We start from the raw sequence: 13076 nt of genomic DNA, 5'->3' as shown, positions 1-13076 counted from the left end.
CACTTTTTTACACTTTTGCTTTTTTCTGTTGTATTGCCACTGTAATCAGTATATACAGATAGATATATGCTGATATAGACAAACGCAAAGTCTTTCTCTCTCTCTCTCTCCCCCCTTCCTTCCTCCTCCCATCTCCTCCTCAAATGAGTGCAAACCAATCAGCGGGCGTCGCGAGGTTTCTAGCTCTCGTGCTCTTTCTGCCAGCAGCATTAGATACGCTCCTCTTATCAAAGAAACGCACAACTGGAGAAGTCCATTCACTCTCACAGTCTCTTAACCATGAGTCCTGCCTGCTTTTACTGGGACGTCTGTTTGTTTTTCCTCCTCATAAATGCTTTCGATGTCATGGGAAATGTTGGAGTCGCAGGTAAGTGTTCCCCTTATCTCTTTTCATCATTTTACTTTTCATTGAAACTTTTAACACCTGATACATATCAGAGGTTGCATTTCATTTGCAAATCATTTTAGTGTGAATATCATTTGCAATGCATTCTGTATTATTAAGACAGCGTAGCTGTAATTGCATTAATCTAATGAAATAACTTGGACTTTCTTGTGCATTCTTAGTTACACTTTGATTTAAATCTTGGGATCATTATTGACAAATAACAACTGAAAATAGCATGTTGAAATATGTCTCTATGACATATGCGTATTTGAACGCGTAGGTCTGGTTTAACGCACAGCATTGCGCGTGGTAGTCTTTAAGGATAGATTTTGGTGGGGTCGATGCAGGCTCCCATGGGGTCTATATGAACATGAGCCGCCCTTATGGGGTCGATCTGGGGGGCTTATCGACCACTCACTCCTCCGCTGCCATCAATACGCATTGTGTCTCCCCGTAATTAATGCCCCAAAAAGTCAATAATGAGACAAACAATAAAAACAGACTGCTGGTTCTTTTAAACCAGGACACGATTTAAGATTTCGAGGCATATGTGTTCAAGTTAAACACAAAATAAAATAAAAGCCCTGCTTATATATAACTCATCTCCAAAAGAGAATAAGTTCACTGGAGTTTTCTCCATTGCGCGCTAGTGGACTTTTGGCTCACCAGGTTTTGAGTGATTTCAAATGGGAATTATTTAATCACATAAAGAAGTATGGAAATGCGATCACTATATTTTTGTGTATATATGCTGTGGGGTTGAATGATCTATGTTTTTAAAGGTTTAACCAGAGGAGCGCACCTTTGCGCACATTCCTTAGATGGATTCTGCGACCTTTTGCCACACATGTGCGTAAAGTTTAAGATAGTCTGTTTAGGACAGGCCTGGGGTTACAACTGTTAAGAAGACAGAGAAATGGGAATAGCAAGGGGGGAGAGAGAGACCCACCTGTAATTTGGGGCCAGTGCTGTGGCACTAGTATGGTTGCAGCGTTGATGTTATCAATATGCAATTAAATCACCTTATGGTTTATTATGTTTCATATCTCACAGCTATTTTAAGAGAGCTGTCCAGCAATTTACACATTCATTCATTCATTCATTCATTCATTTGCCTTTAGCCTCAGACATGAGTAATTTCTGCTGAACACAAATAAATCAGGCTTTTGAGGTGAATCAGTATACCAATGATATATTTCCATTGGAAAAATGTTGGTCTGATCTTTCTGTTCTGTTGTATTCTGAAACTACCTGTCAATATCCAAACCAGCAATAAGATCCTCATCAGAGGAAAAGCAAGCTGATGTTAGACCAGCAACAAAAGCAACCCTTACCACACCCTTATTTGCTTGTCAGACACACATATGTATATTGATTTTTCATAAGTTTCATAAAGTCTAAGTTCATCTAATTTGGTCGATTGTGTGCTCAGATGAGAAGTCTTTCTGTTTTCCCATAAATGCCATTGCATGCCATAAAGCATGCTCTTCTGTATGAGTGATATTCGTGTATGAAAGACAAAAGGGTGAACAGCAGGATTGGTGTAATGACTATTCATTGTTTTATCATTTGTACCGCATTAATTAAAATAACAGAAGATGCTGCCGTTTAGAGAGGCTGTATGTTTATTTGTTAATAAAAAACTGTTTTACTGGCATTACTACCCTGATGCACTCTCAAAAATAAAGCTTCTTCAATGGTTCTTTGCAGCACCTGGGGTTCAGAAAAGAACGTTCTTCTTATCAAGACCCTTTTTTCTTTTTCTTTTTTTTTTCTTGTTGAGTTGGTTTTAATGATGGTTCTTAGGTTGTTATAGATTATTTTTTTTTAAACTAAAGAATAAAAGGTTATTTATGGAACTTGAAATGGTTGTCTTATGACATGAGGTTGTACAACCCTTTTTCGGAACCATTAATTTTAAGTGTATTTTGACTATTTGGATTGGGTTATTTATTTTGCATTGCTAAACTGAAAAAAGTGTCACATTTCTAGAGAGAAAAATCTCTTTGTCATGGAATTTACCCTATCAGTCTCTCTTTTACTCTCTCTGATATAACATTCAGTACGTTTACATGCACTTTAAAAGTTTAATTTCAGTTAGATTAAAACTGTCATTTTAAACGCTTCAGTCTGACTGAAAAGTGACATCTATTTGGATCCTGGATGTGTGAAGTAGCATTAAGCTGAGTCTTGTCCCATGTGATAACCCCACAGATGCTGATGAGTGCTCAGAAGCTACCGACGACTGTCACATCGACGCTCTGTGCCAGAACACTCCAAAGTCCTTCAAGTGCATATGCAAAACTGGATACAAGGGAGATGGCAAGCACTGCGAAGGTGGGCAACTAGATCTCTCTCTCCCTCCCACTTTTTCTGAATATCTCCCTCTGTTTCGCTCATTCCCTCCCTGTTCGCCCATCTCTCACTATTTCACACACGCACACACTCTGATCAGGTCATCCAGCTGTTCTTTAGCTCCTGCTGTGGGTCTTAATTAGTCAGAAGGAAGTGCAAAGTGAGGATGAGAGGTGCTGGGAGGGCAAAACATGCTCCAGCCTTGACACCTCCTTCTTCTGTTCTGCCTGTGAGCACAGCACAGCTGGAGCCAACGCACACACAGTCAGAGCGAATGACACTCAGTCAATGTGAGTGCAAATCTCGACGCAAATACACATTAACATTACATCTCTCATCTGTACACTGACACATATGTCTGTTGTGCATGCACAGGATATACTTTTGAGCATATGATCACAGGGGCGGCATAACGGTGGGGAAGGTTGGGATGATTTTAAGGGCCCTGGACAGACAGATGGCCCAGCAGCAGAACCCCTGCCCGCTTCATGCTTTTCCTGAATGATTTTGTGCTAAATGGCCACTTCGCACTGGTTAGCTAAAATGAAGACTGCTCTTGATAATAAAAGTTGATCTAGTGTTTGGGATCCCCCTTGAGGCGTTCAGTGGTTTATCCCAAAAGCGCTTTTTAAGCGCTAAATGCACTTCCCATTTTGCGCTGGACATGTCATAAACCAGGCTTGACTAAACAGTGCAGCACAGACTACAAAACCTGAACTAAACCGAGACTTTTCTACTTTAAAGCACTATGGACAATGTTAAAAATCTCATAAGGCCAGACATCCATGATAATGTACGCAGCACTGACGAGGGAATAATGAGAAAACATAATGTGTGCCATTACTGCAGCATCACCAACAATGGTAACTGGAATGATTTGACAGAAATGTAATAGATCCATTCATATTTAAATTATAAAAGGGGAAGGAGATGTCTACTTTGTTTTTAATGAAAGCAGTTGTAGTTATAGATTTCTAATGTAATTATGGACCAAGATATCAGTTTTTCACCTGTATAAAATCTGTTCTGTTCTAATGCTTTTTGATTATATGGGGAAAATCTTATTTTGTTTGCCTTCGGACGTTCCTAGAGATTACTTAAATCAACATTTAAAATAAATAAATAAATAAATAAAACAAATCCAATATTTCCTTTAGAAACACAGTTACTCACTAAAATGAAATTCATACATTTACAGTTTTCTCAATCGCTTTCACTCATTTTTTTGAAACAGTCTTAACATTCTCTAAACTGTAAGTGCAATTGTCACAACTGTTTTATGGGACATCACAACTCTATTGCATGTCTGCAAAATGTAGTAATTCACCCAAAACATTTAACTCATGCTTCAAAACTAGTTATTGTGTCAGTAAATTGGCCAATGCCACCAACATGAAAAGTTTTTTTGTCATTGTGTAAGCCGTACTGGTCAAAATGTTTCGATGTTTTTTCACCATGGCATTCAACCCTGGAAATGTTTGTTATATACAAATTTCATTTTTGTTCTTTTTTGTTGACACTGACTGCTTACTGTACTATACAAGAATGTCAGTTTTGTCTAGCTGAATGCTGTTGTGTATCACACTGAGCTTTTCAGATACCGATTTCAACAGTAGGTAAAGGTTTACTGGAAAAGTCAACACTGTACAGTACTGTAGTACACAGAAAAAGGATATGTACATTTGTATGTATACAGTACATTTATTTTTGTAGCAATGTGTTACATTTTAACAGAAAATTCACATTTGCATGTCCATTTTTACACATTTCTTACATGTAAAGTCATATATAGTGAACAGAAAATTGCCACAAAATGACAGCCATGCACAAAAAAAAAAAAAAACAAAACAAAAAAAACCCTGCAACAATGAAAAAACATTACGTCATAGATATTTATGGAATATACATGTATATCTGACAGATTTTGATAATTGAATGGATCATTTTGCATGTGATGGCTCATACGATGAAAGAATGTTTAGAAGTTGTGAAGAGTATGACAGTTTCAATGCAAATCATAGTTTTGATCAGGAAGACATTTGCATTTAGTTATTGTGCAAATTGTAGACAATTGTACTTACTCTTTTGCACACATGTGCCAAAACACGTGCACTTTGCGTAAATGAATAATAAATTCAAATCTGGTGTGAGCAAGAAACTAACTGTTCAGAAATTCTAACTTATTGTTTTGAAAAAAAATAATTCTCATTTGAGAATTGAGCCAAAGCGATTGAGAAAATCTGTAATGTACATGTAAATGTTTTTAAGTTATTTCTTGCATTGTTATTTTAATTAACTTTTCAAACTTAAAACATTTTTGTCTTATTAAATGTGCAGTCATACTTATGTTCACGTTTATTTAGTTGTCTATGCACAGTGTTGGGTAAGTTACTCTAAAAAAGTAATTAATTACTAACTACTAATTACATCTTCTACAGTGTAACTAGATTACTGTACTAATTATTCTGTGTGAAAAGTAACTGCATTACTTATTACTAAATACTTTCTAAAACCCTTATCAACCTCGACCAGATGAAAAATACAAGGATAGGCATGAAACTGTTTTTTTTAATTCTTTCACATAAATATAAATATATAAAATCAAATAAATTATTCATGAAATGGCCAAAGAATTTAAGGGGGCAGCATTAAATTAGAAAATATATATTTTAACATTAGACGTGAAATTTCAATTTTAAATTCACTATTGTTTTATATAGAATTGTTCTAGAGTCTATACAGTATTTAACACAATTAGATCAGAAGTAATAGTAATTAAATTACTGAAAAATTAAGAGTAATCCCTTACTTTACTTTTTTCAATGAAAAAGTAATTTAATTACAGTACTTAATTACTTAGTAATGCATTACACCCAACACCTTCGGTGCATTATCCGACTTATACAACTACTTACCAAATAAATAAGTAAATGGACATGAAACATTGATTTAATTTGAAATGATTTTATTATGTGTGTAGAAAGAGAGTACAGAGTGATTACAAAATACTTACATTTATGCATTTGGCAGACGCGTTTATCCAAAGCGACTTACAGTGCAATTATTACAGGGATGATTCCCCCCCGGAGCAACCTGGAGTTAAGTGCCTTGCTCAAGGACACAATGGTGGCGGCTGTGGGGATTGAACCAACAACCTTCTGATTAACAGTTATGTGCTTTAGCCCACTACGTCATCACCACTCATAACTAAACTAACACTTTCAAGTAGGAAATCTGTTGCCTGGGAAAACTGTCAATTATACAGTTTAGTGGTCATTATATGAAATATTTGACTGCAGAATGCGGCAATTGACCAATAGCAATCAAGTATTCCAGAGAGCCGTGTTACATACCGTATAAATAAAAAATTATTAAACGAACATTTTCATTTTACATGGTATTTCCTCAAAATGCACTTTATACACAAAATATTTGGAAATGTATATTCTAAAATTCAGACTTTTGTTAATCAACCAAGCAGGTAGTTAATCTTAAATAATCCTATAATCTCAAAATACGATTTCATGCCATTCCCAAAACTTTTTGTTACCCAGATAAAAATTTGTCTTATGGTTAAGTTAACCCAGGAAGAATTCATGTACAAACTGTTAAAGTTAGAGGCATATTCTTAAATTCATCCAGTTGTCACACATATTTCTCATTTGGCAGTCTGTATACTTACAGCTGCTGTGTTTGAGGATATGAACTACATGGGCGTAAATTAGTTTTTCAGGGTGTGTGTATCAGAGAGGTGAACTGTATATGATGGACGTTCTTGGAGCAGAGAAACCATCAGGTTGCTCTCTCTCTCTGCTGTTTCCTGGTATTGCACTCTGCGTTCTTCATCTGTGCATTCTAGATTGTTCTTTTTGCCTCTCTCTCCCTGTTTCACCCACATGTGTGGAGCTTGTGTTTCAGGAAGAGGGGAAATGTGCTCTCTACCTATTATGAAACCTGAATCCCATTCTCAATTCCATTAATGAATTAGGTGGATTTGAAATGGCATCGCACCAGAGTTCTCCTCAGCGAGCGCTTGATACTCCTGTCTAAAGCCAGACAGCGTGGGCTACAACAACATCTTTTATTTTCTCTAAGGAAACACAGGGAATGTTCTGGCCTTTTCCTCCCACCTCCAAACCGCAGTCTAGATTCACAGGCAATGAGGGTGTCAGTTGCCGTGAACCCGTCGGGCTACACTTTTTTAACCAGGGTACAAAATGAAGTCTTTGCAACACCTGACTATGCCTAGTGACTAGAGAAAATGTACAGGCCATAAATATTTCTTACCAGCCATGAAGCTGTAATCTGCATTATTTATACAAAACAAAGCCCATAAAATATAATCATTATTGCCCAAAAAGTGGAGGGGACAAACGTGTTGTAGTAACACCTTTTTTTTTTAGCAGGGGGCAGTAAGCGAATCTCCAGCTGTATGGGCAAGGTGCAGCTGTACAGACAACAAACCATCGCAATGGGTGAAAGGTGCCCCAAGTTGTTCCTGGCAGGCTTCTCAGCCTTAAGCCAAGCGTACACTACACGACTTGCAGTTGGCACTCTGCGACTCACAGTCTTGATTTCCATCGTGCTGGTGAGCACAATACAGGACTGTAGTGTATCAACCGCATGACCATTCGTCCCCAACTGAGGCCGTGCATACATTAAGATGTGTTTTGGGTGATCCGACACACAACGTTGACGTCATACATCGATGACTGCAGCACGGAACATCACAATATTTACCAGTCACCTCTGTCGCTGAGTTTTCTTGTGCGACGGAGGAGTTCTGCACTGCGAATGGACAGGCGCTTATTTGGAGAGTGAGATGATGCACCTCCATTTTTCCCACACCTGTTTTGAAAGCATCGTCACGTGGGTACGCCTACGTCGTTACCAATGCAACCCATGCAGATAGGTTAGTTATGTCTGAATGTGCAAATCTGATTTGATCACTTGTAATTAATAGTGCGGACAGTTTGCCTGAAAAGATCCCAAAACCCATGCAGATAGGTTAGTTATGTCTGAATTAAAAGATCTGATTTGAGAAAAAATCTGATTTGCCTGCAGTCTAAACATAGCCTAAGACTTTTTGTCGCAGACCAGTCGCCGACTCAAAACATCAAAGGAGACGAGCTTGAGTCGTATAGTGTCCACTAGGCATTACAGGCTATGGTTAGAATCAGGAATGGGGTTAAGGCCTTTGCTGCCTGCCAGGAACAATTCCAGGCACCTTTATTGTGGACTGTAGGCCAATAAAATAGGCTTATGTTCAATAATATGGAAAGAAACAATATATAGCCTCTTAAACACACTTTTTGTATTGTCTTATCAATGCTTTACCTGTCTGCCACAACAATTTAATGCATTTTAATTTATATTTGTAATATATATTATATTTATAGTTATTGAAATCTGATTATTTAAACATATATTGAATTATTGTTATTTGGGGGGGCTTTCTCTGCAAATATTTATTTATGCGATTAATTTGATTAATTAATCGGCATGTCATGTAATTACTTAGATTAAAAATTTGAATCTATTAAATGTTACTACTAGTGACAAGCACCGCAGGTCATTGTATCACTTGCAACATCATATATGAGCTAGTCTTCTACTCTCAGTAAAACTGCATTTGTCACTAAAAGTTTTGAAAAATAAAAAACAACAACAAATATAATTTTGCTCTTTATGAATTCATTTTGATGGCTTAATGTGAATATTATTGGGGACATTCCACATATCTACAAACCACAAACCTTTCACCATCTTAGATAAGCTTTTGATGATAAACTTTCCACTGTTGTAAAAGTTAAAAGATGCCATAGTCACATAGGTGTTTTCTTTAAATAGATGATTTGTATGACTTTGGATTGAATGACTTGTGTTGCTTACGTTTATGTATTAAACCATGTATTATGTTGCCGTACCTAAAGCTATTGGCCACTGAGTAGCATTTCGGTGAATCACCAAAAGCTATTTTTACTCACATTTGGTGCATTACTCTCTCTCTGTCTGTCTCTCTTCTGAGTGGGCATTCCGTCCACAGTGTAATGTGGTGTAATGTGGGAAGGAGTGGGGGTGGGGTTGTTTTGTCTGAAGCAAAGAGCCCATTAACACCCCCATAACCCACCCTCTAATTAAAGACTGGCATGTTTGGCTTTGAAGGAAATTAAGAAAACACTTGCTACACTCTGTTGTTGTCATGTTGTTTGTCTGCACTCTTTCAACGATCAGGAAACTTAATGGAGATGTTTATGTATCAACTTTTTCTCAGATGTTTCTCTTTAAATTCATTTGGAGGAATAAAAGTAGACCCGAGTGAGACAAATGTTGCTGTACAGTAAGAGTAAAAAGCTTAGCACTGATAATTTGATCATGGAAGAATTTGATGAGAAATGTTTGTGTTCATATTGAGAATGACTTTTAATTAGTCCTAGAAGCATGCGTATGAATGGGTTGAGTAAGTCAGTATTGTGCTTCGCATGCCATGTGCTTTTTTACAGGCAATTTTTTTAAAGGAATTTTACATTATAGCTGTATAATATCCAGCTGTTATTGCAAATTAACAACCAAATGTTTTTTGTAAAGAAAACTAAACATTTAAAGATACATAAATTTATCATACATATTAAAAAACATTTTAAGAATATATTCTTAATTTGGTTTTCAATATATACACTGGCGGCCAAAAGTTTGGAATAATGTATTGCTTTTGCTCTTATGGAAAGAAATTGGTACTTTTATTCACCAAAGTGGCCTTCAACTGATCACAATGTATAGTCAGGACATTAATAACATGAAAAATTACTATTACAATTTGAATTTTTTTTTCAGAACTTCTTGAACTACTTTAAAGAGTTCTCATCAAAAAATCTTCCACATGCAGCAATGACAGCTTTGCAGATCCTTGGCATTCTAGCTGTTAGTTTGTCCAGATACTCAGGTGACATTTCACCCCGCACTTCCTGTAGCACTTGCCATAGATGTGGCCGTCTTGTCAGGCACTTCTCACGCACCTTACAGTCTAGCTGATCCCACAAAAGCTATGGGGTTAAGATCCATAACACTCTTTTCCAATTATCTGTTGTCCAATGTCTGTGTTTCTTTGCCCACTCTAACCTTTTCTTTTTGATTTTCTGTTTCAAAAGTGGCTTTTTCTTTGCAATTCTTCCCATAAGGTCTGCACCCCTGAGTCTTCACTTTACTGTTGTACATGAAAGTATGTTTGTCAGTTGTCTCAACGGTTGTCTCAAAATGGCGCCGAGTATGACTGCTGCGTTGCGAGCTCCGGCACAACATTGTAGTTTTTTGTTTATTTTGTTTACAATTCTTAAGTTTTTTGTCTTGGATATTGTCTGCCTTATTGTCTATGACAGACAAACACTTTTGGACACTGGTTCTGCAATTACACACCGTAAACCGGACTTCAAATTCCTCAATGCCGACCCGCTGTTTACAAAAACGGCAGCGGAGCCCTTTGTCTGGGCAGCCCAGCCGCGGAAACGCAGAAGGAAAAGGGGAAATAGAGCCGGCGTTCTCATCAGGGTAAGACGTCGCACAAATCGACCCCCGCTACCCAGTATTCTACTGGCAAATGTTCAGTCTCTGGACAACAAGCTCTGCGAGCTGAGAGCGCGGATCTCTTTTCAATGAGAGACGAGGGACTGCTGCATTATCTGCCTTACAGAAACTTGGATGTCTGCGGAGATTCCAGACTCAGCCATCGAACCCGCGGGGTTCTCCGTGCACCGTGCGGACAGAGCGAAAGACCTCTCAGGTAAAAGCAGAAGTGGTGGTGTATGTTTTATGATCAACAAATCCTGGTGTGATCAGAGGAACATACATTCTATCAAGTCTTTCTGCTCTCCTGATCTGGAATTTCTCATGCTTCTGTGTCGACCATTCTGGCTACCGAAGGAATTCACAGCGGTCATTATCACAGCTGTGTACATATCGCCACAAGCCAACACAGACCGGGCACTCAAGGAACTGTATGGGAGTATAAGCAAGCAGGAAACCGCGCACCCTGAGGCCACGTTCATTGTGACCGGGGACTTTAACAAAGCCAATCTCAAATCAATCGCACCAAAATACCACCAACATATCAGTTTCAACACATGAGGGGACCGGGTTTTGGACCATTGCTACTCTCCCTTCCGGGATGGCTACAAATCCCTCCTCCGCCACCATTTGGCAGATCGGACTACTCTTCTGTTCTGGTTCTGCCCGCTTACAGGCAGAAACTAAAACAGGAAGCACCCACCCTCAGAACGATCCAGTGCTGGTCGGACCAGTCAGACTCTACGCTACAAGACTATTTTGATCACGTGGACTGGGAGATGTTGCGGTCCACCTCTGATGTCGACATCGAGCTTTACGCTGATAGCGTAACGTGTTTCATCAGAAAGTGCGTAGTGGACGTTGTTCCGACCAAAACAATACGGATCTACCCCAACCAGAAACCTTGGCTTAATAGCGATGTTCGCGCGGCACTTGATGCGCGGACCTCCACTTTTAATTCCGGGAACGCGGAGGAGCATAAACAAGCCAGTTATGCCCTCCGCAAAACTATCAGAGCAGCAAAACGCCAGTACAGGAACAAGATTGAAGGACCAACTCTAGAAGCATGTGGCAGGGAATTAATATCATCATGCACTTTAAAGGGAATAAAAACTCTGCTGTGAACACTGCTGCCTCTGTCCCGGATGAGCTAAATACTTTTTATGCTCGTTTCAAGGAAAATAAAACCGCCCTCGCAGAGAGAGCTCTCGCGGCCGAAGCTACAGAGGTTAGTTCACTCTCCGTCTCTGTAGCGGATGTAACCCTATCCTTCCGACGGGTGAATATCCATAAAGCCGCGGGTCCTGAAGGCATTCAGAGCGTGTGCGAACCAACTGGCTGGTGTTTTTACAAACATTTTCAACCTTTCCCTCTCCTTGTCTGTGGTCCCCACATGCTTCAAAACATCCACGATTGTGCCTGTACCAAAGCAAACCAAAATCATTTGCATGAACAGGACTGGTGTCCTGTTGCTCTGACCCCCATCATCAGCAAATGCTTTGAGAGACTAATCAGAGATTACATTTGCTCTGTGCTGCCTCCCTCACTGGACCCATTGCAGTTTGCTTACTGCAACAACTGCTCCACTGATGATGCCATTGCATCTACACTACACACTGCTCTCTCCCACCTGGAAAAAAGGAACACTTATATGAGAATGCTGTTTGTAGACTACAGCTCAGCATTCAACACCACAGTGCCCTCCAAGCTTGATGAGAATCTCCGGGCTCTGGGCTTAAACAGCTCACTGTGCAGCTGGATCCTGGACTTCCTGTCAAGCAGACGCCAAGTGGTTAGAATGGGCAGTAACATCTCCTCATCACTGACCCTCAACACTGGAGCCCCACAGGGCTGTGTTCTCAGCCCACTCCTGTATTCCCCGTACACACATGACTGTGTGGCAACACATAGCTCCAAAGCCATCATTAAGGTTGCTGATGATACGACGGTGGGTGGTCTGATCACTGACAATGATGAAACAGCCTACAGAGAGGAGGTGCACACTCTGACACTGGTGTCAGGAGCACAACCTCTCCCTTAATATCAGCAAGACAAAGAAGATTGTGGTGGACTTCAGGAGAAGAGAAAGAGAACACAGCAAGTTCTTCGATGTCCACATCACTGAGGAACTCACATGGTCTGTCCACACTGAGGCCGTTGTGAAGAAGGCTCATCAGCGCCTCTTCTTCCTGAGACGGCTGAGGAAGTTTGGAATGAACCGCCACATCCTCACACGATTCTACACCAGCGCTGTAGAGAGCATCCTAACTGGCTGCATCTCCGCCTGGTACGGCAATAGCACCGCCCACAACCGCAAAGCCCTACAAAGGGTGGTGCAAACTGCCGGACACATCATCGGAAGTGAGCTTCCCTCCCTCCAGGACATATATACCAGGCAGTGTGTGAAAAAAAGCTCGGAGGATCATAAGAGACTCCAGCCACCCAAGCCATGGTCTGCTCTCACTGCTACCATCAGGCAGGCGGTATCGCAGCATCAGGACCCGCACCAGCCGACTTCATGACAGCTTCTTCCCCCAAGCAATCAGACTTTTGAACTCCTGATCTCTCACGATCAATATACATCAGCACTGCACTTTATTAATCTTATTATCTCACACTGGACTGTCTTAAATTATATTCTCTCTTAACAACACACTGGCAACTGACTATCAACCGACAGCCTGAATGTCAATACAGTACAATACAACCTACTGTACATTTTATATATACTATATATACTATTTTTAATTGTATAATATTGATCAAAATGTAA

At 39.6% G+C, this 13076-nt stretch overlaps 1 protein-coding gene across 2 annotated transcripts in view; it reads left to right on the top strand.

The window, feature by feature from the left end:
• The first annotated feature begins 210 nt into the window (after positions 1-210).
• LOC127436390 (signal peptide, CUB and EGF-like domain-containing protein 1) overlaps positions 211-13076 on the top strand; it is a 105597-nt gene continuing 92731 nt past the window's right edge. For both annotated transcript variants that reach the window (XM_051690495.1, XM_051690494.1), the window contains exons 1-2: positions 211-367; positions 2603-2725. In XM_051690495.1, coding sequence (XP_051546455.1) covers positions 280-367; positions 2603-2725 — 211 coding nt within the window. In that variant the 5' untranslated portion in view covers positions 211-279. The remainder of the gene's footprint in view (positions 368-2602; positions 2726-13076) is intronic.

Source organism: Myxocyprinus asiaticus, chromosome 47 (assembly GCF_019703515.2).
Source record: "Myxocyprinus asiaticus isolate MX2 ecotype Aquarium Trade chromosome 47, UBuf_Myxa_2, whole genome shotgun sequence".
Lineage (NCBI taxonomy): Eukaryota > Metazoa > Chordata > Actinopteri > Cypriniformes > Catostomidae > Myxocyprinus > Myxocyprinus asiaticus.
The sequence above is the reverse complement of the archived record's forward strand: the minus strand, read 5'-3'. Positions and strand labels throughout refer to the sequence as shown.